Source organism: Scomber japonicus, chromosome 10 (genome assembly GCF_027409825.1).
Source record: "Scomber japonicus isolate fScoJap1 chromosome 10, fScoJap1.pri, whole genome shotgun sequence".
Lineage (NCBI taxonomy): Eukaryota > Metazoa > Chordata > Actinopteri > Scombriformes > Scombridae > Scomber > Scomber japonicus.
This window is the reverse complement of record NC_070587.1, coordinates 9,589,680-9,613,749: the sequence shown is the minus strand read 5'-3', so window position 1 is coordinate 9,613,749 and position 24,070 is coordinate 9,589,680. Positions and strand designations below refer to the sequence as shown.

The following is a 24,070-nucleotide window of genomic DNA, read 5'->3' as shown; positions in this document are numbered from 1 at the left end:
TGAAAGGTAGGTTTGAGTGCTTTTAGGATAAAATACATTACTCAGTTTGATTATTCATTTTAAAATCTTCCTCACTTAAACATGTCAGAGTGTTAACACTGGCACCCAGAAGATTGATTCAAAATGAATTCAGCTGAAAAAAAAAATCTGTTTTTCAGTATCATTTCTTGAACTGTATTCTCTCTCTGATCAGGTTTTTCACCATGAACAGAGCCTGGGCTGCGTTCAAGGCTCACCCCTACATCAGCAACGTGGTGGGATACACAACGTTGTTTGCCTCTGCTGACCTCATACAACAGAGCGTGCTTGGTGGAAAATCTGCTGCAGGCCCCACATCAGAGGGCTCAGCTGGCATTGACTGGTGTCAGACGGCCCGTGTGGCAACTGTTGGCTTCTGTTTCCATGCCAACTTCAACTACCACTGGCTCAGAGGCCTGGAGAGGATGCTGCCAGGGGGCGGTGTCAAGGCAGTGACAGGGAAAGTTGTGGTGGATCAGCTGATTGCAGCTCCTCTCACCATCAGTGCCTTTTATATTGGTAAGTGCATTACAAAATGTATTTAAATATGTTTGATATAAGTGTGTGACTCTTTTTGGGTCTCATTGAGAAAAACAACCTCCGCAACTCTCCCTTTATAGCTCCAGAACATCTTTATGGAAAATAATGTAATTATATTTATACATTTTGTATTTGTTCATACACGTGTAAATGTATAGATGCACTGAGTATTTCTCAATACTCACGTATGTAATTCCGACAACCTTGTTTTTATCAATGCACCATATCTCTAACAGACTTGTACTCATGTACAGAATATTACCAGGCATTGTCATTCAATATTTCTGGACTATAGGTCATATGTTTTTTAGGTAATACTTTATTTTACAGGTTCCTTTATTTTATACTAATTTCATGGAAATTGTCTGAGTAATGTGCAGGTATTCTACAGTTAATTTTTAGGACAATAATTATGAGGGGGGGAAATTTGGTTTAGTTCTTAAATACCTTTGAGTTCATACTTAGTAGTTAATTTGCAAAAAATAAATACTAAATTAGCTTAGTTTTCAGTGTATAGTTTTGTATGTCAAACAGCTGTTAAACAAAAGAAATTAATATTTTTTCAATGATTTCCTAAAAGTAGCTGCTGTTTAACTGTTAATTCTCAGGACAAATATAGAGTTTCTAAGAAAGAACTTAATATGCTTAATAGTTTGACACAAAAAAAACCCTTACATATTAGCATTTTATGTCAGTTAAAGAATTGTTAAGAGTCTAATTTATTGAGAATTATTGTAAATGAACAATTACATATGAACCCAAATATAATAAATTACCAACTGAACACTTGAGTGCTTACTCATGTCTCTGTAAATACTGTCTAGACTTGATCCATGTGAAAAGTGCTCTGAGATAACTTCTGTTGTCAGGAGTTCACTGAACTGAACAGAGACTGAACCCACAATGCAGATCAGCAGCCAAAGACAGTTTATTTGAACACAAAGAAACAAAAATGCAGCTGGTGACCACAGGGCTGGGCCAGGCAAGGCTGAGGGCAGGCAAATGGCAGGGCTAGAGGAAGGAAACACAAAACAGGTAAGTCCAAAGCAAAAGTGTCATCCAAAAATCCAAAAACAGGGGTCAAAATATACTAAACACGAGAGCCGAGAGCCGAGAGCCGAGAGCCGAGAGCCGAGAGCGTTACCACGGTGGATGAGACAACAAACTGGCGATGAGTGGAGGAAGAGACCGGCTTATAAATGCTGTAGATGTGAAGAGCAGGAAACCAGGTTGATGAGAATCAGGTGTGCAGAGGAGGGTGGATGCAGTAGGTACCAGAAGGCCCCGGAAAGAAAACATGGACACAGAAAGAGGGAGCAGCGGGGAACTGGATCCTGACAGCTGTGATTTCATGTTATCAAAATTGGCTTGACTTGACCTGACAATGTTGGAAATGTTGTGAGTTACACTTGTTTCTACTGATGGACCCAACAAAGTCTCATTAAAATGTTTAACAGCTCTTCCATCTCTTAGGTTTAAGTTTACTGGAAAACAAAGACGACCTATTTGAAGACTGGAGACAAAAATTCTGGACTTCTTACAAGGTATAAAATATATAAATGTTGTCCTTAGATTATGATAATGGATGAATGTATGGGGCACTGTTTTGTTATTTTATTTGTTGACTGTGATTTGTGTTTTATCACATTCAAAGGTGCAGGTATTATTATTTTAAACGCTTCAAAGATACATTGTAAAACATGTTTCTTTCTCTGTCTCTGCTTACCTGTTTGTCTCTATAGACCGGTGTGGTGTATTGGTCAACAATGCAGGTGAGATATTCTTGTATATTCCATCTTTGGTCATTTTCTGGCTGCACACACAGGAAGAGAGGCATAGATCCAGAATGACATCTTTTCTTTTCATCTTTACCTCCATCTCAGGCAGTGAACTTTGCCCTGGTCCCTCCAGTGGCGCGGACTGTGTTTCTGGGAGGCATTGCTCTGACGTTCACAATCTACCTGTGTCACCTCAGACAGCAGCATGACCACAAACATGAATAAGTTCAAGACTCTCGACATCACAAGTTTTGGATGGAATGACAGTGATTTCAGTGTAAAAAAAATGTGTTTTCTTGTGTTAAAATCATTCAAAAATAACTTGAGGGAGGATTCCTAAATAAGAGAAAGGTCACATCTCAAAGGTCTGAATTGGTGCCACACTGTGAATCAGCTGATTTGCCCACATGATTCAGCTGTGATGTGTTTGTCTTGTTTCAACCTTCTCGTCTCCAAAATGAAACACTGTAGGCAAAACTGAATAATAATGATACAAAAGTGCCTGAGTTTAATCCTGCAGATATTTCTGTTGGTGTAATCAACATCAATTTTTGGAGGTTTAGAGAACAATCCTTACTTAACTGTTACCTTCAGTATCAAACAGAGGAATAACTTGGTTAGATGAATGGTTACTGTACATGTCACATAACTGAAATGTCCTGTTAGGTCCAGCCAATGAAAAAATAACTGTGAAACTGTGAAGTAACTTCTTTTGTTGTTTACATCCTTGGACTGAATTTCTTTTCTTTCTTTCTTTTTTTTTACCATCACTCTGAAATCTGTATTTATTATTGAATAAATACACTTGTTTTGAAAATAACTTTTGTATGATCATTTTATTTCATTTAGATTCAAATCAACTACATATATGTAGATTTTCAGCTCCTTCAAAGGGCCGAAATTAAAGTAATTCATCTTATTGTTTTTGGAAACTGGCATAAAGACATTTTCCAATGAGACATGTCTTTCTTAATGTGTGTTTTGGATTGGTGCAGCAACTTAATTCATGTGTCCAATAAAAAGCAACTATCTTCCCTCATGGTGTAGTATATATTGTTTATCTATACACTGTATTATTTATGATAAGTGAATTCATGAGTTACTGAATGAAGCTTAGAAAGGAAGAAAAACTTACATCGGCACATCTTTCTGTCAACAGTTTTTATTGGGGGGGGGGGGTTCAGGACCATCATTTACTGAAAACTGACAAATGTCCAGATTATTATCCAGATATCTCACAGACAAAAAGAAAACCAACATTAGTCTTCACAAAGAACAACTGTTACTTTTATTAACAACATGTTACATGTTACAGCAACAGTGAAGTATAGGAACCTTTTCATAATAAAAAAGCAATCATAATAGTTCCCATTTTATGTTCAAATATGATCCAGTGTTGAAAGAAATGTTTTATATCAGAAATGGATGGTTCCATATTATATTCTTTTCAAGTATAATCATCACTGCTTTACTTGAATTGGGTGATCATTTGTACTTTATGCTTTATAAAACCAAACCGGACCTGGTCAATTTTGATCAGATTTGATTAGCTGCTGCCATTCAAATATTTGAAATGGTTTCTACACCGTATCCTGACTAAACTTCATCCATTTGTGATAATCCATACCAACATATTTTACTGCGATCTTAAATCTAATATAATAATTCATAATTTTCATTTAAATTAGGTCTGTTGACCATAATTTCCATAAAACGTGGAAAACCTGTATGAGTTGGAATGAATTTGGTTGAGACATACTTCTTTATTTGTAGATTTAATACAGGTCTATAAATGATAAATAAATAATTGATTAGTCCTCTCTGACGGTAGAGGCAACATCCTAAAATCAACCCTGCTGTTGTGACGTCAGCCTGCCGGAAGGCGCATGCTCTGCAGCCAATCAGGCGTCCGAGATTTCATCGCACTGTTTATCGCGAGACGTCCGCTCTTCCTTTTCCCTTTTCGCTCTGAGTCCAAGATGGTAGGTGCAGCTAGCAGAAATCTAAAACCATGATTAACCTGAGTATCCACGACCATCCTCTGAATTACACACACATATTTTCAAGATTGAAACATTGACTGATGCTGAATGTAGTTTGTGTTACTGTGCCGTCATGATTTGGTGTTATTTGACCATGTTAACAATATTAGCTCACCTTGTTCGCTGCCGACATTAGTGTTGTCCAGGCAGATGCTTCACACGTTGAAGTTGACCAGAAAACGAGCTCTGATACTGTCTGTAAAAGCGGAATATTGTGTTAAACCATAAACGTGTGTTCCCTTGTATTTAAGCGTGTTACGAAGTGTTAAACTTAGCCTTGCCTGTGAGCAGCTAGCTTATGTGCATTTCTCATCGTGAGTGTCAACGTGTGAACCGGCCTCTTAACTTGGTGCATGCTGGTCTGCCAGAAAGTACTGAAAGACGCACCTAATTGTTACTTATAGCTCAAGTTATACTAAATAAAACCTATCGCTAGTTGTAGATTTTGCCAGCATGAAATGTGAGTGTATATTAAAGGATCAGCCAATACAAAAGCACATACTAAGTAATCAAGCTAGGATGCAATGTAAGTCTAATGTGAAGTCTGTAACATACTAATTATTGTGTTTTTTCTAAAGGGAGTCGACATCAGACACAACAAGGACCGTAAGGTGCACAGGAAGGAGCCAAAGAGTCAGGATATCTACCTGAGGCTCCTGGTTAAGGTAAATATGTTTCAGAAATGGTTCACTTCCTGTACACATTTGTCACACGTGAACTTTACCAGTTACCTATCTGGTTGCTTGTAATTTGATCTTAATGGTATTACTGTGTCCTTACAGTTGTACAGGTTCCTGGCTCGCCGCTCCAATGCTTCCTTCAACAAGGTTGTCCTGAGGAGGCTCTTCATGAGCAGGACCAACAGGCCCCCCATCTCCATCTCTCGTCTGGTAAGTCTCATTTCTCCCCCCGTCCTGTCTCGAGCATTAATGAATCCTTCCCTGTGTCTGATTAGATTTACTGTGTGAGGAAGCTGTAGTGTGTAGCACATGGTCCTTTTCCAGGTGTAAACGCGTTTAAGTGTGATACTGACCTGATGAAGCAGATGGAGAATCGGCCATGAAGTGACAGATCCAGTTATTTTGCTATTGTATTAAAATGAGGTGTTTATGATATCAATTGCATTCAGTCAGTTACAACAGGTTGCTGATTTTTATAAGTATCAATCAATCAATCTTTATTTGTATAGCGCCAAATCACAACAAAGTTATCTCAAGGCACTTTACACATAGAGCAGGTTCTAAACCGAACTCTTCAGGTTTTAACTTTAATGAGATCCAACATGGCGTGGCGTACTATAACACTATGTACTATAACAAACTGTGATATTATGGTACCTATCAAAGATGAGCTCCACACTGAGGGATACAGATTATGGAAAAAATGGCACTTATCAGATTTAGGGTTGGGTATCGGCACTTGATACCTTTTTAAGGTATTGACTGTAATAAATCGGTACCAAGTATCATTGAAACATCTCCCTTCAAATGATTACTGAAATCAATCATTTTTACACCCGTAGCTAGAAAATGACACTTTGCATGGACTTGCTCACAGCCAGTCAACACAAGCATTGTTTGTTAAATGTTAATAATTTGAAGACTTTCAAAATGAAGTACTCAATTGGTATTGGTATCAATTTAAGTGAGGGATACAGATTTTGGAAAAAATGGCATTTGTATCAGATTAGTAAACGGTACTTGCAAAATCCTGGTTTGAAATATCTGTAGAATAAAAATGGGATCAGTGCATCTGGCTCCAGTGAGGTTTTATTGCCTCAGTGCTGAACTCTAGAAATGTATGAAATTAATTAGATCATATTCGTGTTTTGAGGTGAAAGACTGTGGATCGAATTACAAATGTATTGACACCAAGATATTGATGTCAGCCAGCCAAACAACTTTCTTCATCAGAATCTTTGTTGGCAAACTATACTTTAAAATACATTGAATTTGACTCCAGTTTCGTGGCTCTGTCTACTTACACAAAATAACACAACAATCTTGTCATCAGGATACAAATAGTATTAAGAAGTGAAAAGTACAAGGAGTTGAGATAATAAGGTGGTAAAATAAAGTTACACTATATACATATAGTGGTTATCTACAGTATATACAGCCTGCTCAGATACAGCAAAGAGTGAAATGTATTGCACATATCATATTACATACGTACCACATGTCTGAACTTTGAAAGCAGGGGAATGTTGGAGATGTGGTAGTCCTGTGGTCAGTTGGGTCAGACATTTTCACTTCATCTTTGACTTCCCTTCCTTTCCCCAGATCCGTAAGATGAGGATGCCCGGCCGTGAGAACAGAATCGCTGTTGTTGTGGGAACAGTCACCGATGATGTCAGGATTCAGGAAATCCCCAAGCTCAAGGTAAGACTTCATTTTCAGAATGAGAAACTTCACCTGTTACGTCCCCGTCCCCCCCATAACCTCTCATTCATTCTACTGAAGATTTCACTGTAACATTATTAATGTGTTGACACTGTTTATTTGTCCCACAGATCTGTGCTCTTAGGGTCACTGACGGTGCCCGCCGCAGGATCCTGAAGGCAGGAGGTCAGGTGATGACCTTTGACCAGCTCGCTTTGGCTTCTCCCAAAGGACAGGGCACAGTGCTGCTGTCAGGTAACTATACGTTTACACTCAAATTACAACACAATGTATTTAGAGTAGATACAATTTATTGTGGTCAAGCAGGTTACTTTAAAACCCTTTTTTTATGTGTAGCTGGTCAGTACTTGTATTTTTTTAAACAAAGGATGGCATATTTCTAACAGATCATTTGGGGTGATGGTGCAGTAAGAGGACAGTCTCTGTAGTGAGCACAGAGGGCTTTTTCTGTATTGTGCCCTGTGTCCAAATCTTTACAGGTCTGCTGCACTGTTGTGAGAACAGACTTATCTCAGTTTGGCTCAGACTTTGGATTTATTTGGATACAAGAACACACTGCTGCAAATACAATGTTCCTTTTCATCCCTTTAGTGATACTTTGCCAGTCCTAAATATTTGCCTTGCTCATTCTCAAGACTATTTTTCAGCAGATAATCTGATAGAAACTGCACCTGATACTAATGTGGTCTTGGTTTTGCTTGGCACTTTGGTTTAAGAACGGATATTTCCTTAGAAACAGGTCACTATTTTAATTGCACACTGGCACGTTTTGGTTGTTTTTAGGAGGCAGGCAGATAACGTGTGCTCTTGCACACAAGGAACCCTATTATGTTTTAATGCTACAGTTAAGACTGGTTGAAGTTTTCATCTTTATCGTTGCCTTAATGCTGGTAGTTCATTACCAGATGTTCATATTTCACAATAATTATCTGTACCTGTGCAGCTCGGTCAATTTGTTATGCACAGTGTGCCCATATTTGTCAAAATTCAGAGATCCAGATGATTATCTGATGAATTACAGGCTGTTAAAACCTTTGTAACTACAATATTAATACATTCCTAAAACTACCTGCCAACAGTGGTTTTGAGTAAGTAAGGTCTACTCTTGTATTAGAGGGGCGGGGGGGGGCATCTGGTGTCCGTTTTGTGTATGAAGCATTGTGTTGGTGTGATGTCAAAACATTGTTATCCTGAGGCCAAATGCAAAAGGAGTTGCGCTGTCATGTCATGAATCATTAAACATGTGGAACTATAAAATGTTTCACCTACAGGGGAAATAAATGCATCCGATGGAAATACACCTCACTTTTCACACTTGGTGATACAATTTTATTTTTTTTATGTCAAAAACATGGTCACGACTTGTATTATACAGTGAGTGAAACATTGTCAGTCACTCATTGCTTAGCCTGTGCATAAGGTCTGACTCTAATGTCGAGTTAAAGAATAACTTGCTTCTTGTTGGACTTAAATACGTTCTGATACGTTTAGTTTTTTTAAGCAGCTGTGTAGTGTTCCTAACCAGTTTGTCTCTTGTCTTTTGTTCTCCAGGTCCCCGTAAAGGCAGAGAGGTGTACAGACACTTCGGAAAGGCCCCTGGAACCCCTCACAGCCACACCAAGTATGTGAAGAGTTGTTTTGTAAAAAAAAATAAGACAAATGGCTATCTTTTGGATATTATACTTGAATGGGGTTGTCTTGTATTTACAGATTGGATATAATTCATTTTACTTTCATCACTCTGTAGCTCTGTCACACTCTCCTCGGGTGTAGTTCCTCTCCTCCATCTTGCTCCTTGTTTTTCTGTCCATATCTGATTCTCCTATCAGGCAGGATGTGGTTTGACATGTTAAATAATAACTTCAAGTTATTTTTATATTTTTAGTGATGACTTATTTAAATGTATCCCCATATTTATATTATATATCTTTGCTAGTTTTAAACAGTATTTTTATTAATTTTCTAAAAGATTGTAAATGGGAGGGGGGGTGTTGCTGTGGTTCTTATATTCTCATCAATATGATTGGTGATATAGATAACTTTTATTGGCTAATTTTCCATAACAGGTATTAGCCTAATTCTTGTACTACACAACAAATTATGAATCTTTTAATATATATTTTACTTCATGTGATGAGACCAAAGCTTTAATTTCCTGAGCAAAGGTGTATTTTTTTTTTTAAATATATATGTTCTTAATTATCAAGTAATACAGAAAATCACAGGTGTAAATAATTAGATCTCTTGATTTCTTCAAAGTGTGCACTAAAGTCTTACTAAAAGCAAGTTAAATTGCATACTTGGAGACAAAAAATTTGAATTGGTTTTAATAGTTGATTGAGATTTTTGGATAAATCCTATTACGCTCTTTTAAATTCTGATAATTTCAAAACACCTAAAATGTTGAATATGTTAACTCTGAGTGTCATTTATTATTAAGGTTTAAACACAGCACAGGCTTAGAAGTTGGGTCTTTTTTTACGGCAGATATTTTGATGCGTCATAGCTGTTGTAAGAAACACTTGTTTCTTATAACAGGAACAATGACTATTGTATTCAAGTGCCAATACTTTGTCATAATGCACACTTTAAATGAGTAGGTAGCACTCAGGTAGGAGGGAAATGTTGATTTGTTTTTACCATTTTTAGAGATGTAGTGAGTGCTAGGTTGGCTCTCGGGTCATTGTTAGGCAGTGATGTGTTAGATGTTTGTTGTGTGATGCCATCATACTATACTAAACTATTCTTTCTCTCTCTCCTCTAGGCCCTACATCCGCTCCAAGGGCAGGAAGTTCGAGAGAGCCCGTGGCCGCAGAGCCAGCCGTGCTTACAAGAACTAGTCTGTCTCATTGTTTTCTGATGCAATCTGATACAAATAAAAAAGATGGCTGTACAAAAAAAGTTTGCCTCTTGTGTTTTAATTGCTCATGGAGTGATTTGAAGCAGATGAGCTGAAATTAAAGACCACTGTGGAGAGGACTGTCACTGCTAAAACATCTACCCTGTACTTTTCTTTTTTTTTCTTTTTTCTTTTTTTTTTTTTTAAAGCTCTCACTGATGTTTTTGTGTTTGGTATTTAAAAAACAAAAAACCTGTTCATGGAAAAAAAAATGACTTGGCCAGGAAGTGATGGTCTGTCAATGATTGGAGAATGTCGGTGGGTGTTGCAATGTTTTCCTTATCGCCATTGGGTTTCCTCTCCGCCGCTCAAAGCTGCTGCTGCTGCGTCTCCAGACACTTCCTGCACCGACACAGCACTCAGAGCAAGCGAGTCGTCTGTCGTCGTGAGAGGGGAGGCAAGATGAGGTAACATTTTGTTTTTCTTTGTTTTATTATATTCATTTTAGCTTAGCCTAGTCCGGTGCTGAAAACCACACAAAGTTCCCAGTTAACAACATTACGTCCCCGCATTATAGATTCACATCATGAGTAGCTAACGTTGCCATGTAAACGCTGCGCTAACTTGGGCAGTTTATATAACCAACTAATAAATTAGGCGTAAAATAGTGGAGCTGGAGCTTTTCAGTGTGGTAACACCAAGAGGAATAAAGTGTTAATAATCGTGTAGGAAGTTAATATGAAGTTAGCGTCCATGTTAGCCAGTGCTAGCTGACACAACGCGGTGTTGCGCCTGTCAGTTTACAGTAGCCTCACAACATCAGCTAACCTTGGTTATCAGTAGTTAATTTAGCCTTCGGATTAATTCACAGCGACTCTAAACTGCATCTGATTCTTGATAATTATTTCAGAATGTTAATGAAAGTGGTTCATCAGCTCGGGTGTGTTATTTACTGTAACTACAGCTCAGGGTTAGCTCAAGTGAGTTAGCCGGCTAACGTCACCGGTGTTGTGTCGAAGTTGGTTACCCCTCCAATAATGTTCCCCTCTGGTTAAAGTTGGGTTGGATTCTATGGTTAGATTATGGTTACAGTTAGCTGCCTTGGTTAAGGTAAGCTTGTGTTTAGGGTAAGCACCTCCAGAAGACGACTGGTTTGGGGTTATGGAGGAGAGGGGGACACATATCGACAGGGGAACAGACTTCGACACAACACCGGGTCAAGTTGGTGAAACATAGTTTACGTCTCCGGGGTTGTTTTTTTAGATAAATAGTTAACGCTGATCTTACGTGTGTAACAATGCCCCTTTGTGTAGTAAATGGTCTTGAGTTCAAAGTGTAAGCTACCAGAAAGTTCCCCCAAAATACCTGGGTAGGTTACTCAGCAGCAGCCTCATTGTGTGGAGACAAAATTAGCCTGCAGATATTATTATTTCTGTCCCCGCCCTGCGTTTTCAAGGACGTAAGGTGCAACAATGGGCATCACAGTGAAGTCCGTTTTAGAGTTGGTGTTATCAGAGCAGGACATCAGCCAAGTATTGATTTTGTCTGCACCACAGCTTACATAATGTTTCCTGGCTGTAAAACATGAAAGCGAGATGACCAGTTTTATTAATTTAGTGGATTAACAACAGTCCTACGGTGATAGTCCAGTTGTACTTTGACGCACTTAAGGTCTGAAGTAGAAAGTCTAATCAACGGGACTCTGGTGAGTTGGAGCTTTAACAATACTGTAACCTATCATCTATATACCTAAAATTATATGATACTGATATATTCCCCTTTATTGTCATACAGATAGGCCTGTACAGCTTTAGAAAACATCTAACTAGCTTGTCAGAGTCACTTTCTTAGTTGTCAGATCAGTGAAATGAATGCTAAACTTGTTGTCAGAGACTATGTTTCTGTAGTGTGTATATGTATAATAATATCATATGAATTTATAGTGATTATTATGTCGAAATCAGACTTTATATGAACAAATTCCCGTTGAATAAAATGTAAAGCTGAAACAGTCCATTAGTTAGTAAATAAATAAATAAACTATTAATCACCAACTATTTTGATAATCATTCATCATTCAAAAAAAGCGACTATTTTATCTTTTATTTAGTCCTCTGTAACATTAAACTGAATATCTTGGGATTATGGACTGTCATGGACAAAATAAGACACTTTGGGCTCTAGGAAACACTGATCAACATTGTTTCACAATTTTCTGACATTTTAAGGAACAAACACCATATTCATTGATCGAGAAAATGATTGAGTGATGAATCAGTAATGGAAATTATTGTTGGATGCAGCCTTAGTAAAATGTATTAATATTGTTTAGACAGTTTAAGGCTATTGCGAAACTACCCAAAACCGGTACAATTAAAGCTAGCAATTTACGAAATTTCAGTCCTAGATTCAAATTGTGAAAGAGACACTGTGTCCATAAACCGTATTTGGCAAAAAGCCCGGAAAATGAAAAATGACGAAGCACTTGTGGTCATCCTCAGACAACCTTTCATCCAAAATAATGTGGTGTCTCAGCAAGGCTGCGGAGGATGTGTGACTCTGAGTCATTATGTGCCACAGCAAAGACGCACCTACGGTCAAGGAGCATGATGGATCTTGTATTGCTTCATCTCGTACCCACAATCTCTTCTGCTTATCATGAAACTTTTTCCGTTGCTTCTACTTCATCTGTACTTGTTTTATTCTGATTACGAAAACGTGAGTCAGAAATCAAAGTGAATTAGAGACACATTCCTCTATAAGTGTCCATTTCTTCATTGTCTTCACACAGGAACAAAGATCTATGGGAGGGAACGTGAGGCTCAGCTCAAGGACTTTACCATGACATAAATCAAGGACCCTCCTGGAACCGTCTCCTTGTTTGTCTTTTGTTTTGTTTCTGTGTTTGTTTTTCGTTGTCGAGTCTCCACTTGTCCATTTCAGTGTTCATTTTCCTCTTGTGGAGAACAAACAACAAAGTTAAGCAGGAGCAGTTTGTTTAGATGAAACTTAAATGTATCACACTACTGTCTACAGGACTGGCCTAGTCACTCCCTGTCTGCCTCTTACACATCACTGAGATAGCAGTGGAGGTATCAAAGGTCTTGAAAAAAGCCTGCACTTGTCATATCTTTGTGGCATTATTACATTTTGGCCAGCACTTAACATGCAACATATTCTACAGAAATCTTTACTTGTTCTTTAATTTAATTGTTGTAGCCTCCTTGTTCACGCAAGGTGTGTTTGTTTTATTCACTTTTTTAATGCAACTTAAAGTTTGATTTTCGTCCATTTGTGTAATTATTTAAAGAGTTATTGTTGATGTTGTAGCTGCTCAGCTGCCTTACATTGTTTTCGCAATAGGCGGCTTTAAGTTTTAATGTAAACTTATTTTTTACTTATGCAAACTTTGTGAAGAACACTCTTGTTTTAAATGACTGATCTCATAGTGGCAAATTCAGTTTTTAAAGTCTTGTTGTCTTTAAATATGTTGACGTGTCGCCTGTCCACTTTTCAACTGGCAGTAAACTGTAGAAGCTGACGACTCTTCAGATCAAACTGTCATGGGAGATTTCTAACTGTGACAAAAGGACTGGTGTTAAGCAGTTCCCATCTTCACTGGATAAGTACATGAACAAAAGCACCTTTGAACTGGAAGCATTTTTTTTTTCTTTTTTCTGAAATGGACAGACGGGGACAGAAACTCAGCAAACTTTGTGACATTATCTCTTGAATTCAAGCACTGAAGAAGAATGAATTTGTGGAGATTTCAGGGATGAAGCTCTCAAACTGATATTAGGACACAGTTTGATTTTCCCTGCAAATCTCAGAAGAGCTGCTAAGTTTCACTCTTCAAGCTTCTAACCGCCGAACTACCCCGCAGCTTGTTAGACTGAATTTTTCCTGGTGACCCTCGTCCATGTCAGCAGGGAGGATGCGATCCCCAGACACTTCAACATTTTCCCCAGCAGAAGCCCTCCTTCATGGCCAGTTTGCTAGCTGGGGGTCGGGCAGTAACAGCAACAATAACAGCTGCCCTAACAGCCCTGGTGGTCCAGGGGGTCTCTCCCCTGCTGCCTCACCTACTCCGGCTCCGGCCTCCAACTATGCCTTGACCCTCACCCACACCCACATACATATCCAGCGTCTGTCGCCACGGGCGGGGAAAGAAGCCCGTCTCTTGCTGCCTTTATCAGAGCTGGTGGGATGCAGCTGCCCTCGTGCCCCTGCGCCTCCTCTCCTGGTGTTGTACTGGTACCCACCAGGCAAACGAAGGAAGGGGGTGTCCCGGCGCAGGCAGGTGAGGGCCTACCTGGCAGAGAGCAGGGCTGAAGCCGAGAGGTGGTCGGCTGCTGTGCAGTGTCTACTCAGAGGCGTGACCGTCACTGCTGAAACAGGTCAGTATATTTGTACAAGTCGTGGCTCGTCAGCTGAGAGTGGGTCATGTGTCCTTTTGTTTTAAGACCCTCTCGGTGGTTGTAGCAGTCGGTTGAGTATACATGTTGTTTATTTTACCACACTGCAGACTACTTTATATCAGTTTTAAGATTTACTTTACTCTCCGCCTGTTTTAGTTCATGACAGTATGTTATAAAAATCAACTCTCGGAGACTTAAAACCTTTTTATAGATGGATAATCAACGTTGCGCAAATCATCAAGCACTGACTGAACTCTATTTTTATCAAATCCCAGGTTTATGAAATGTGAATAGTTTATTAAAAGGGCATTGTTGGTAGTTTACAGTAGATAACAGTGTTGAAAGGATTTACTTTGGCCAGTCTAAACGTTTTTCTCCATGAATAAGTTTTTAATTCCTGTTGTTTGCTACGAGTAACGACACAATGTGGTCTCGTGCTGCCTTGATTTATGTCTCCTTTGTAAATGTTGGCTAAATATAGCTTAATGTCAGTGTGACCCAAGTCCCCATTGTATGTATGGCTCACACATTTTGCTACTAAGAGAGAGTAGTTACACATCTTAGGGGTTATCTGGCTTAAAACAAAGAGAGATTAATACTACAACACCCTAAGAGGCTGTGATATTTATTAGTCTGGGTGTTTAGTTTGGATTTCTTTTGTTTGTTTGTTATACATGACTCCATGCCCTTTTTTATGTCCTTATCTGTCCTGCACACGCTCTATAGGATTCAGTGATAAATGTAGAGACAGATAGGGTAGGGCTCCTGCAGCTTGCCACCCCCTTTCCATGAGCTGTATCCCCCTCAGTCTCAATAGCCAAGCCCGGCCTCGCTTAGTGTTTACTTTGACCGGTCGTGTGTGTGAATGTTTACCTTTGTCTCATCAGTGCCCATACATCACACACTTGACCAGCATCTTCCATCTTTTCCTATCTCCTTCCTCCCATCTCCCAAATATGTCTACTCTCTCTGCATAGTTTGCTTTCCTGACTTCAGCTTAACATCTATGTCTCCTTCACCTACGCAGATAAAACTGTCCCAATCCTCAGTTTGTCCCTCCTCTGCTGGTATCTCATTCATTCTCTGTTAGAGTACACATTACTTCCTTACCAGCGGTCTGCTTGACCCTTCATTTCTGTTCCTCTATTCTCACATAACCTTCATTTTTTTCTTCATTTCTTTGTCGCAGTTGTCTTACTAAATCACTCCTGTTCCTTCTGTTTCACATGCTATCCTTGCTCTTCACATTTTCATCCTTATGGACGTTATAGTACTGGTTAGTTTGGTTTTCTGTTTTTGTTCTTTGTTGCATGACCCGGGATTATCCAAGAGGGCAGTAATTTCATCTCCTTCCCCACACCAGTGGCATCCATTTAGAGTTTTTTTTAAAACTTAATCTTAGAGTTTTAGAAGAAATTAATTCCTCAGAGTGAAGAAAAGGAGTAAAATGTGATAGTTGTCTTTTACCACAGTTTAAATAGACCCTCTGTCTAGAAACAGTGTCACTGTCTGTGTGTGGTGTGAAGTAGATCCTGTGATCCAGGTGAAATAATGGAGTTTCAAATGACACACTCAAAGTCCAGGATTGTGCAACACTGTTTATAACAGCTTAACTTACATTCCAGTTGGCTGACTTGGACAATGCAGAGTATCTCCAGTTCCTTCCCTTATTCCTTACAGTAATAATGATAATAATAAATATAATATAATAATAATAATAAGGCCAACATTAACAAGATGAGAGTAGAAGACAATGAAATACAGTAAGGAGATGATGAAAATATAATAAAATAAAGGGTAAACTAGAATGAAATAAAAAGTAACAATAAACAAACTGGGTAAAGTAATTCATGCTCTCCCTTCTCATTCATATAGAATTTTCAAGAAGTCTGCTACCTCGTCCCAGGCGACTACTGTTATTGGTCAATCCCTTCAGTGGGAGAGGCCAGGCAATGCAGTGGTGTCAGACCCACATCCTGCCAATGATCAGAGAGGCAAACATCAGCTACAACCTCATACAGACAGGTAACACACCAATGCCAATGGCAGCATAATGAGAACAATATTACATTTACATAAAATGTACATTTGTAGCAGATGTTCTTTTTGGTCTGTCTCAGAGCGTCAGAACCATGCCAGGGAGCTCATCCGAGAGATATCGCTCCCAGAGTGGGATGGCATCATCATTATTTCTGGGGATGGTCTGCTGCATGAGGTTTGTAAAGCTTTTGATGGTCAGCCAAGATGGGTGAAACTCAGGGACGTTGGAGTAAACTGTATCCACTCATATGTTTATGTTCCTGTAGGTAATTAATGGGCTGATGGAGCGTCCTGACTGGGAACAAGCAATAAAAGTACCTGTTGGCATTCTGCCCTGTGGCTCTGGGAATGCACTGGCTGGCTCCGTCAACCACCATGCAGGGTAGGCATGTCTACAGAAGAATACTTTATTATTATTAGCTGTTTCCATTATTTGCTTAATGAAAACAGTTAAAGCAATTGTAACCATTTTGAATCTCAACCTTTTTTTTTTTTTGTCAAACTGATGTTCTTATCTTATTCTGATAATCTGATGTTTATAGGTTGTTGTACACCATTAAACATACAAAATTATTTATGAAGCAAGCTCTGTCATATCACACATTTTATTGAGTCATCTTTTAAAACAGTTTTATGGTTTGTGTTAACATTCCCAAACACTTATAAACTAAAACAACTTCATAAAGAAAAATGAAAAGATAATGATTGTGTTTATTTCTTGAAACGTAATTTGAAGTCAAATAAACCTCACTCACAAACTCACTGGTTATCTTCTTACTTCTTCTTATCTTATCTGTATGGATTTGTTTGTACAGTTCTCTCTTTATCTTTACTGAAAGGAGATACTGTCTTTATGTCTCCCGCAGGTATGACATGTGCCTTCGGGAGCCCCTCCTTTTAAACTGCTGCTTTTTGCTCTGTCGAGGCGGTGTCCGACCCATGGATGTGATCTCCGTGACAACAAGCCCTCCCTCCAACCCACGTAATGCAGCACCCAGAAGACTGTTCTCTTTCCTATCTGTTGCCTGGGGCTTTGTATCCGATGTAGACATTGAGAGTGAGAGGTGAGTGTGTTTTTAAAATAACGTCTGTCGTTGACTACAAGAACAATCACTGACTGTTTTGTTCATCTTGTTCATATTTCCACTCAAAGACAGATTTTCTTTATCAACTACTTATTTTTACTTTACTCCAGGTATCGTGGCTTGGGGTCAGCCCGCTTCACCTTGGGCACCCTGGTGCGGATAGCTTCTCTGCGATCCTACAAGGGTCGTCTGTCCTATCTGCCGCCCTCTATTGTCACCACATCACCAGATTCTACACCTCCTCCGCCAAGGAGACCCCTCTCCCGCAGTATCACTGAAGGCCTGGAGGGCTTCTGTCGAACCCCCATCCATCGCACCTCCTCTGACATGGGCATCAGTGAGCAGAGAAGCCTGCGGAAGGGTGAAGGAGAGAGGGAAAAAGAAGAGAGGCAGAGGGAAAGGGAGAGAAGAAGGCAGAGAGCCAGAGGAGGAGGAACTGGTGTGGTGAGGGCAAGCAGCCTTGCAGAGGACAGAGAGAGGGAAAGGGAGGGGGAGATTGAGATGGAAGCAGAGGAGGAGAGGTCAGGGACTAGTTCAGAATCAAATGAAAGGGATGAATGCAGAATTGGAAGGGCAGAAAGATTGGAGGGGATCAAGGATGAAAGGGAAGAAGAGGGACGAGCAGAGCAAGACTCCAATGAGATGGAGGAGGACAACAGGGGGAAGGATGGCGAAGGCAGTGGTGGGTCTGTGGAGGGCGAGGGAGTACTGCATGCACGAGAGCTCGGAGAGAGCTACGGGTTAGACATGGGGCGAGAGGCAGATGAAGAAGGTTTACCTTATCAAGATGGCCTTCAGGAAGCCAGACAGGCACTAAGAAAGAATTCAGCCCCTTCTAGCCAAATCGCCAACGCCCTCTTTAATCAGCCGCTCAGTCAGGAGGCCGACACAGGTTCTGGTCCTTCATATGGGGTGGAGGACATGGATCTGAATGGAACCTACTACCAGAAAGAACCCTACCCACTGGACGTCGCCCGTGAACGGTCTCTCACCATCTCTTCCCCCTTTCGTCACTCTCCCTTCTCCTACAAGCCCAAGACCCTGGACCAAAACCAGAACGCCTCCCGGCCAAGGCCCCTCTCCCTCCTCCAGCACTCCCACTCAAACTCCCTGCCCCCTAAACTCCCTTCCCTCTCTCTATCTCTTTCTCCCACACCCCCATCTTCCCCTTCATGTGCCTCCCCACACTCCTCATCCTACCTCGTCCCACGTCCTAACACCCCAAATTCAACCTCTCCTTCACCTTCCATACGCACGCCGTCGTCATCTTTTAACTTTGACATCGCTGAGCCAGCAGGACCCCTTAAGAACCGTCCTTTCGTCTCACTGCCTTTAAATCTCCCGAGGGATGACTTATTACCCCCCCTTGACCAACCCCTTCCTACCAGAGACTGGGTGACCATTGAAGGGGACTTTGTCCTGGTCCTGGCCCTTTATCAGAGCCACCTGGGGGCCGACCTCCATGCTGCACCCCAGGCCAGGTTTGACGATGGGCTGATCCACCTCACCTTTGTGCGGGCAGGAATCTCCAGAGCCACCTTACTGAGACTGTTCTTTGCCATGGAGAGAGGAACTCACCACTCCGTCAGCTCGCCGTACGTGAGCCACGTTACCTGCAGGGCCTTCAGGCTGCAGCCTCTGTCTACACGGGGAACACTCACTGTGGACGGAGAACTGGTGCCTTATGGGCCGCTTCAAGCACAGGTGAGAAAGACAAAAAATGGTGCTTGTTACTGACTTCATCTTACATGTAGCGTGGCAGTCTGTAATGTAACTGTGGCTCAGTGGAGCTCATTAAACACATGAAGTAACGGAGGTTAGATTAGCTCTCGATCCACCCGTATATAAAGTACACGCTCGCAGGGCTGTGCCAGTTGTAATTTGTATTTTGACTGATTAATCAAATACTTCAACTTAATTTAACAATACAGGGAGTAGTAGGAACAAATTGAATGTCAATCATTTACTTTCATAAAAATACTTTATTTATTTGGGTGACAGGCTATGCTGTAAAAATAATCCATGTCCATTGTTCAAACGAAACTTTAATTACAGAAAAGCAAGAAATGTCTGCATTGTTGACAACTGATTGTAGAAATTGCTCAAAGTGCCTCAATTGAACTATTTGCAAGACAGAGAAGAAAGATTTAAACCTGCCTGTTTTGTTTAACACTTTTATTATTAAATAGACTTGATGTACTTTATATTTCTATACTACCAAGTGTTCAAAGGGTACTTATCAGATTATGAGTAGTAGATCTAGAGATATTGTCTTTTTTATTCTATGCATATCTTCCTTGTATCTTGTCTTCCTTCCTTGGTGCCATCATTACCCAAAATGCAATTCGATCATTGACAGTCAGTTTCGGGATCCAAGTGTGTTACACAAGTTACGTCTTTGACCTCACTGTTTTCTAACTGAACACCCCCAGATTTGTTTCATTTTCATACTTGTGGTCTCAGCAGACATTACCAAGTAACATTACTTCAGGCAGTTTGTCAGACTTCAGACAAAAGGCCTTATACAACCTGTTTTACATGTGCGGCAGCTCAGTTAACGCTGTGCTGTTGTGTTAAAAAGTAACTGTGAGACTTATCATTTGTATTTTTTATGATGTCTCATTATCACACAGGTTCATCCTTCCCTGGCCCGTCTCATCGTTGGTGACTCTGGAGAGAAGATTACCCGATTCTAATCAGGGATTGGTTGAGCTGATTGACAGCACTCTACTGAATTATGTAATCTCTGCTGCCATCTATACTCTGAGAAGGGGGAGGGGGGGGTCTGACAGACTTAAAATTGCTTGGATTGCTGAAACTGCTTTTCTGGGGTTTAATGAAAGGGATAACCCATCGAGCCATGCATCATTGGAGCAGGACTGCAGGGATTATTAGCAAATTTGAAAATGGATGAAAAATGCGCCTCATTGCACAGCTGTTGGATTACGCTCAGCGTACCCTGAGAAGCATGAAAACTGCACAGCCTGGGATAATAAGAGGGAAGAACAATCGAATGTTTTTGGATTTTTTTTTTTTGTGCAGATAGTGCATGTGTTGGATGTATACGTAGTAGTATGCATGCAGAGAAGCACTACCTGATTTTGCCTTACAGTGAGATGGAGAGAAATCAGATTTAATTCAGAGAAAGTTGTTGAAATATGAAATGCTATAAAATACACTGAGATTCACTTGAGCCCCCTAATATCACCCCAATCTTCCACCACATCCCCAGTGTTTCAGTATAAAAACTTCCGTCCTTGAAAAGATTGCCTTATCTGCCACTGGAGAGGAGGGGTGTGAATTTGTCCTTTCTTACTTCTAAAAGAAACCTAAATCTTCTTAAATCTCTATCCACCTACTATATTGTCCGTCCACTACATCAAAGCGAAGCTATGCTTGTATACTTTGACATATTGGGAGGTCTCATCTATTATCATAGAGCACACTGCTCTCCAAGCACCCATGGAGAAGAATGTGGATATAAATACACTGAAAAGACCATTTTGTTCATACAAGTGACTTAACGTAGAGCAGCGAGATCAAGCTTTTTCAGGTTCATTACACTCATAGGAGCAATGAAACCGTTGAACGGTGAATATTACTGACATTTTTACATAATCCGCCTGCTTTTCTTAGCCAGTGGATGCACAATGATGATGTCAGTGATATCAGACTTTGCAACACATAAAATAACAAAAACTGAACAAAACAAGCTTCTTTGTTAGTGGTTTTCTACTGTGCGTTTTCAAGAAATCTTTCAGCATCACTATCACTCACATTAGCCCTCAGCACTAGTTTACGTCTATCCACATCTGTGAGTAATCATCTTTGAAAGCATTACATTACACGCTTCTGTCGTTTGTGCATTTCTTTTGCACAATAATTTGAGTTGTAGCAGCACAGAAACACCAGAGAGAACAAGAGCTTTTAGATACATCTAAAGAGTAACACAGAATCAGAAACAGTGTTTTGTTATAGAAAAAGGATGCACTAGTACTAAGTACCTTAGTCCAGATGCTATAACAAATGGATCGCAGTACATTCCTAATCTGAAATGGATTAAATGTCTCAATTTGAACACTCATAGCTTTTGAAAGGTTGGACTGACTGAATCATTTAGAAACTTAAAATTCCTGCTGTAGAGAAACTAAACAACACTAAAATTCAGTAACTCTGTGTTGTCACGTCAGACATTTGATCAAGATATTTATCAGATGGATGGAAAAAAGAGAAAAATCACTGTGAAAAATTAGCTAGCTGATGAACCAATGTGGTGAAGTAAGTGATAGATTTATATTTTGGATTAAAATATAAATAAATGATTTGCTCCTGAAATTAAACAGCAGACGTTGGAGAGCTCTACTAGGAACTGATGATATTTTAAACATTTTAGGAATTAAAAAGGATAAATTATTAGCGTGTACAGTGTATCAATCAGTACGATCATGTCAGAACTCCTCGGCTCATCATCAAATACTGTATGTCTCGTCACGCCTGGAAAAATCAATGCCTTTGTATTATAAGCCTGTAAATTCTGATATTGATCATAAACTGTTCAAACTTGACTGCTCACCAGGCTTACATTGCTTTTTGTCTTTGTCCTTTTTTTCTCTCTTTTTGAGCACACAATTCAGCTAGTTTACCACAATTACACTGTGCTTACACGGCTACAGAGTACATGTGAGTACAATTTGAGTTTAGGCTGATAACATTACCAAATAGAAGAATCTATATACACCTTGAATTGAAGTTGATCCAAAATGTTTACTCTCAATGTTAAGAGACTACAGTAGTAATGACAGTTTGTCGTCTGTGACCATAGCTCGGACTGTGGTGTCATAGACCAATCTGATTGGACAATGCTGGGGTTTAACCCCTCAATTGATAATGCCATTAAGATGTCTGTAGTGGACTGCCTGTAATGAAATTGTAATTATTACTAAAATGATGAAATATATACATATACAATGTACAGTTAATAGTTATATATGGTTTTGAATAAATGTAACTTGATAAGTTTGTCTGGAGAAAATCTGCTGTACATTTGTCTTCCATGTGTCTTCTCATATGTTAAAGATCTGAACTGATGATGTGAAGAGAGGGAACTTGCTTTTATCAGCTTAATTTAATTGTTTAAACTGCTGCCCATACATGAACACACAGTTTATCTCCACTCCAGCCACTCACAGTATACTAACTAACAAAGAAGATCAATAACTGCACAACAGTTTCATGATTTTTGTTCAGTTTTCAGGCCTTTCCTTTTCTCTCAAACACTCGTCACGTGTGGCACAAAGCTTCTCTGAGTAAATACACTTCACTGAGTTCAACCTAGTTCAGCGGCCCCAGAGGGAATCAGATCTCTGATCCAAGCTTTGTTTGTGTAGTAAAATGTGCAGTCTCTCTCTTTTGGACCAGAGATGTTTGTGTCTGATTTTGTTTGAATAAGGCCAGACTGGCTGGCTTATAGTTATGCACTTTGATAATAACTAGACACATTTTTATAAGAAGGAAATGTTACAAGTTATATGTTGTCACTAGCTGTTCACTGACTTCATACCTGATTTTCACCAAGTTACACACTCCTCTAAAACCTCTAAAGCCGCTTTTGGACATTTACATGTCTTATCTGTACTGTAACCGACCTTAAATTAAAATAGATATTTTACACACAAGAAAGGTAGAAATGCCTCTAAATGTATTCAAAATGTCTTCTCATCACCCCTTATAGTTTTAGTGCTGATACTATCATGTCTTGGCTCTCCTTCCATCTGCTTAGTGGGTGTGGAAACATTCACCAACTTAGGTGTATTTCATGCAAAATGCAAAAAAAAAGTATTTTGTAATTTATTCAGAGCTCTGCACAATTCTCCCTTAAAATACAACGAGGAAGAGCAACAAAGTTTAGAGAATATAAAACTAAACTATACAATAATTTATTGATCCTCCAGAGGGGAAATTCTCAAATTATAATAAATTGAATGTGAATGTGAATGTTTCAACATATTCCTGTAACATCACTTTTATTTATCAGAGGTGGAAAGTAACTAAGTACATTTATTCAAGTGTTGTAATTAAGCACAAGTTTGAGGTACTTGTACTTGAGTATTTCCATTTGATGCTACTTTATACTTCACTGCACTACATTTATTTGACAGCTTTAGTTACTTTTCAGATGAAGATTTGACACAATGGATAATAATAAGATTTTACAATATAGCATATTGTTAAAGATGAAATCAGTGGTTTCCAACCTTTTTGGCTTTTGACATCTTACAAAGAGCAATGTGTAGTCAGGTTCACATTTCCGATGTCTATGAGTTGTTAACAGCTCCATCAAATAATGATTTTTCTCACATGGTTTAATTTCCATAAAAGTTCAAAGTGATCCAATATTTCACCAAAAATCAAAGATAACAGAAAACTCCAAAAACTGTTTTTCTTCTTTCCTCTCCCATTAATCATCTCTTGACCCCTCACATTCATCTGCTGACCCTTTGGAGGAGCCCCACCCCTAGGTTGGGAACCACTGGACTAAACTAGCTAACTGTATATAAAGTAGTATAAACTAGCTAACTGTATATAAAGTAGTATAAACTAACTAACTGTATATAAAGTAGTATAAACTAGCTAACTGTATATAAAGTAGTGTAAACTAGCTAACTGTATATAAAGTAGTATAAACTAGCTAACTGTATATAAAGTAGTGTAAACTAGCTCCACCTCCAGCAGCTACAACAGTAACATGCTGCTCTAACACTGATGCTTCACTATTAATAATCTAATGATGTCATATATAATAATATATCAGTCAGAGGTACCAAACCACTACTTTTACTGGAATACTTTAACTACATCAAACTCATAATACTGCAGTACTTTTACTGTAATACTTTAACTACATCAAA

The 24,070-nt window shown here is 39.4% G+C and overlaps 3 protein-coding genes across 3 annotated transcripts; all 3 read left to right on the top strand.

Moving 5' to 3' along the window:
* The first annotated feature begins 203 nt into the window (after window positions 1–203).
* Window positions 204–2,561, top strand: si:ch211-120k19.1 (uncharacterized protein LOC563199 homolog). The gene is made up of 4 exons (XM_053327372.1): window positions 204–537; window positions 2,032–2,102; window positions 2,301–2,330; window positions 2,442–2,561. Exons 1-4 carry the CDS (start codon window positions 204–206, stop codon window positions 2,559–2,561), a joined length of 555 nt encoding a protein of 184 aa, XP_053183347.1.
* A 1,700-nt stretch (window positions 2,562–4,261) lies between these two features.
* On the top strand, window positions 4,262–9,681 carry rpl18 (ribosomal protein L18). Its single transcript, XM_053326648.1, has 7 exons — window positions 4,262–4,318; window positions 4,957–5,043; window positions 5,161–5,268; window positions 6,661–6,759; window positions 6,891–7,014; window positions 8,332–8,401; window positions 9,545–9,681. The coding sequence occupies exons 1-7, from the start codon at window positions 4,316–4,318 to the stop codon at window positions 9,618–9,620; spliced, it is 567 nt and encodes a 188-aa protein (XP_053182623.1). The 5' UTR covers window positions 4,262–4,315; the 3' UTR covers window positions 9,621–9,681.
* A 317-nt stretch (window positions 9,682–9,998) lies between these two features.
* Window positions 9,999–22,553, top strand: sphk2 (sphingosine kinase 2). Its single transcript, XM_053327017.1, has 8 exons — window positions 9,999–10,086; window positions 12,411–14,016; window positions 15,913–16,062; window positions 16,158–16,252; window positions 16,344–16,459; window positions 16,944–17,141; window positions 17,273–18,866; window positions 19,796–22,553. Exons 2-8 carry the CDS (start codon window positions 13,539–13,541, stop codon window positions 19,856–19,858), a joined length of 2,694 nt encoding a protein of 897 aa, XP_053182992.1. The 5' UTR covers window positions 9,999–10,086; window positions 12,411–13,538; the 3' UTR covers window positions 19,859–22,553.
* Window positions 22,554–24,070: the final 1,517 nt, after the last annotated feature.

What these genes read in the sequence shown, in the direction of transcription:
- si:ch211-120k19.1 (XM_053327372.1), top strand. Translation starts at nt 204, where the DNA reads ATGAACAGAGCCTGGGCTGCGTTCAAGGCTCACCCCTACATCAGCAAC. An exon ending in AATTCTGGACTTCTTACAAG is followed by an intron (nt 2,103 to 2,300) that starts GTATAAAATATA and finishes TTGTCTCTATAG; the next exon opens with ACCGGTGTGGTGTATTGGTC. An exon ending in TGTATTGGTCAACAATGCAG is followed by an intron (nt 2,331 to 2,441) that starts GTGAGATATTCT and finishes CCTCCATCTCAG; the next exon opens with GCAGTGAACTTTGCCCTGGT.
- rpl18 (XM_053326648.1), top strand. An exon ending in GGGCACAGTGCTGCTGTCAG is followed by an intron (nt 7,015 to 8,331) that starts GTAACTATACGT and finishes TTTGTTCTCCAG; the next exon opens with GTCCCCGTAAAGGCAGAGAG. An exon ending in ACCCCTCACAGCCACACCAA is followed by an intron (nt 8,402 to 9,544) that starts GTATGTGAAGAG and finishes TCTCTCCTCTAG; the next exon opens with GCCCTACATCCGCTCCAAGG.
- sphk2 (XM_053327017.1), top strand. Translation starts at nt 13,539, where the DNA reads ATGTCAGCAGGGAGGATGCGATCCCCAGACACTTCAACATTTTCCCCA. An exon ending in GACCGTCACTGCTGAAACAG is followed by an intron (nt 14,017 to 15,912) that starts GTCAGTATATTT and finishes TCATTCATATAG; the next exon opens with AATTTTCAAGAAGTCTGCTA. An exon ending in CTACAACCTCATACAGACAG is followed by an intron (nt 16,063 to 16,157) that starts GTAACACACCAA and finishes GGTCTGTCTCAG; the next exon opens with AGCGTCAGAACCATGCCAGG.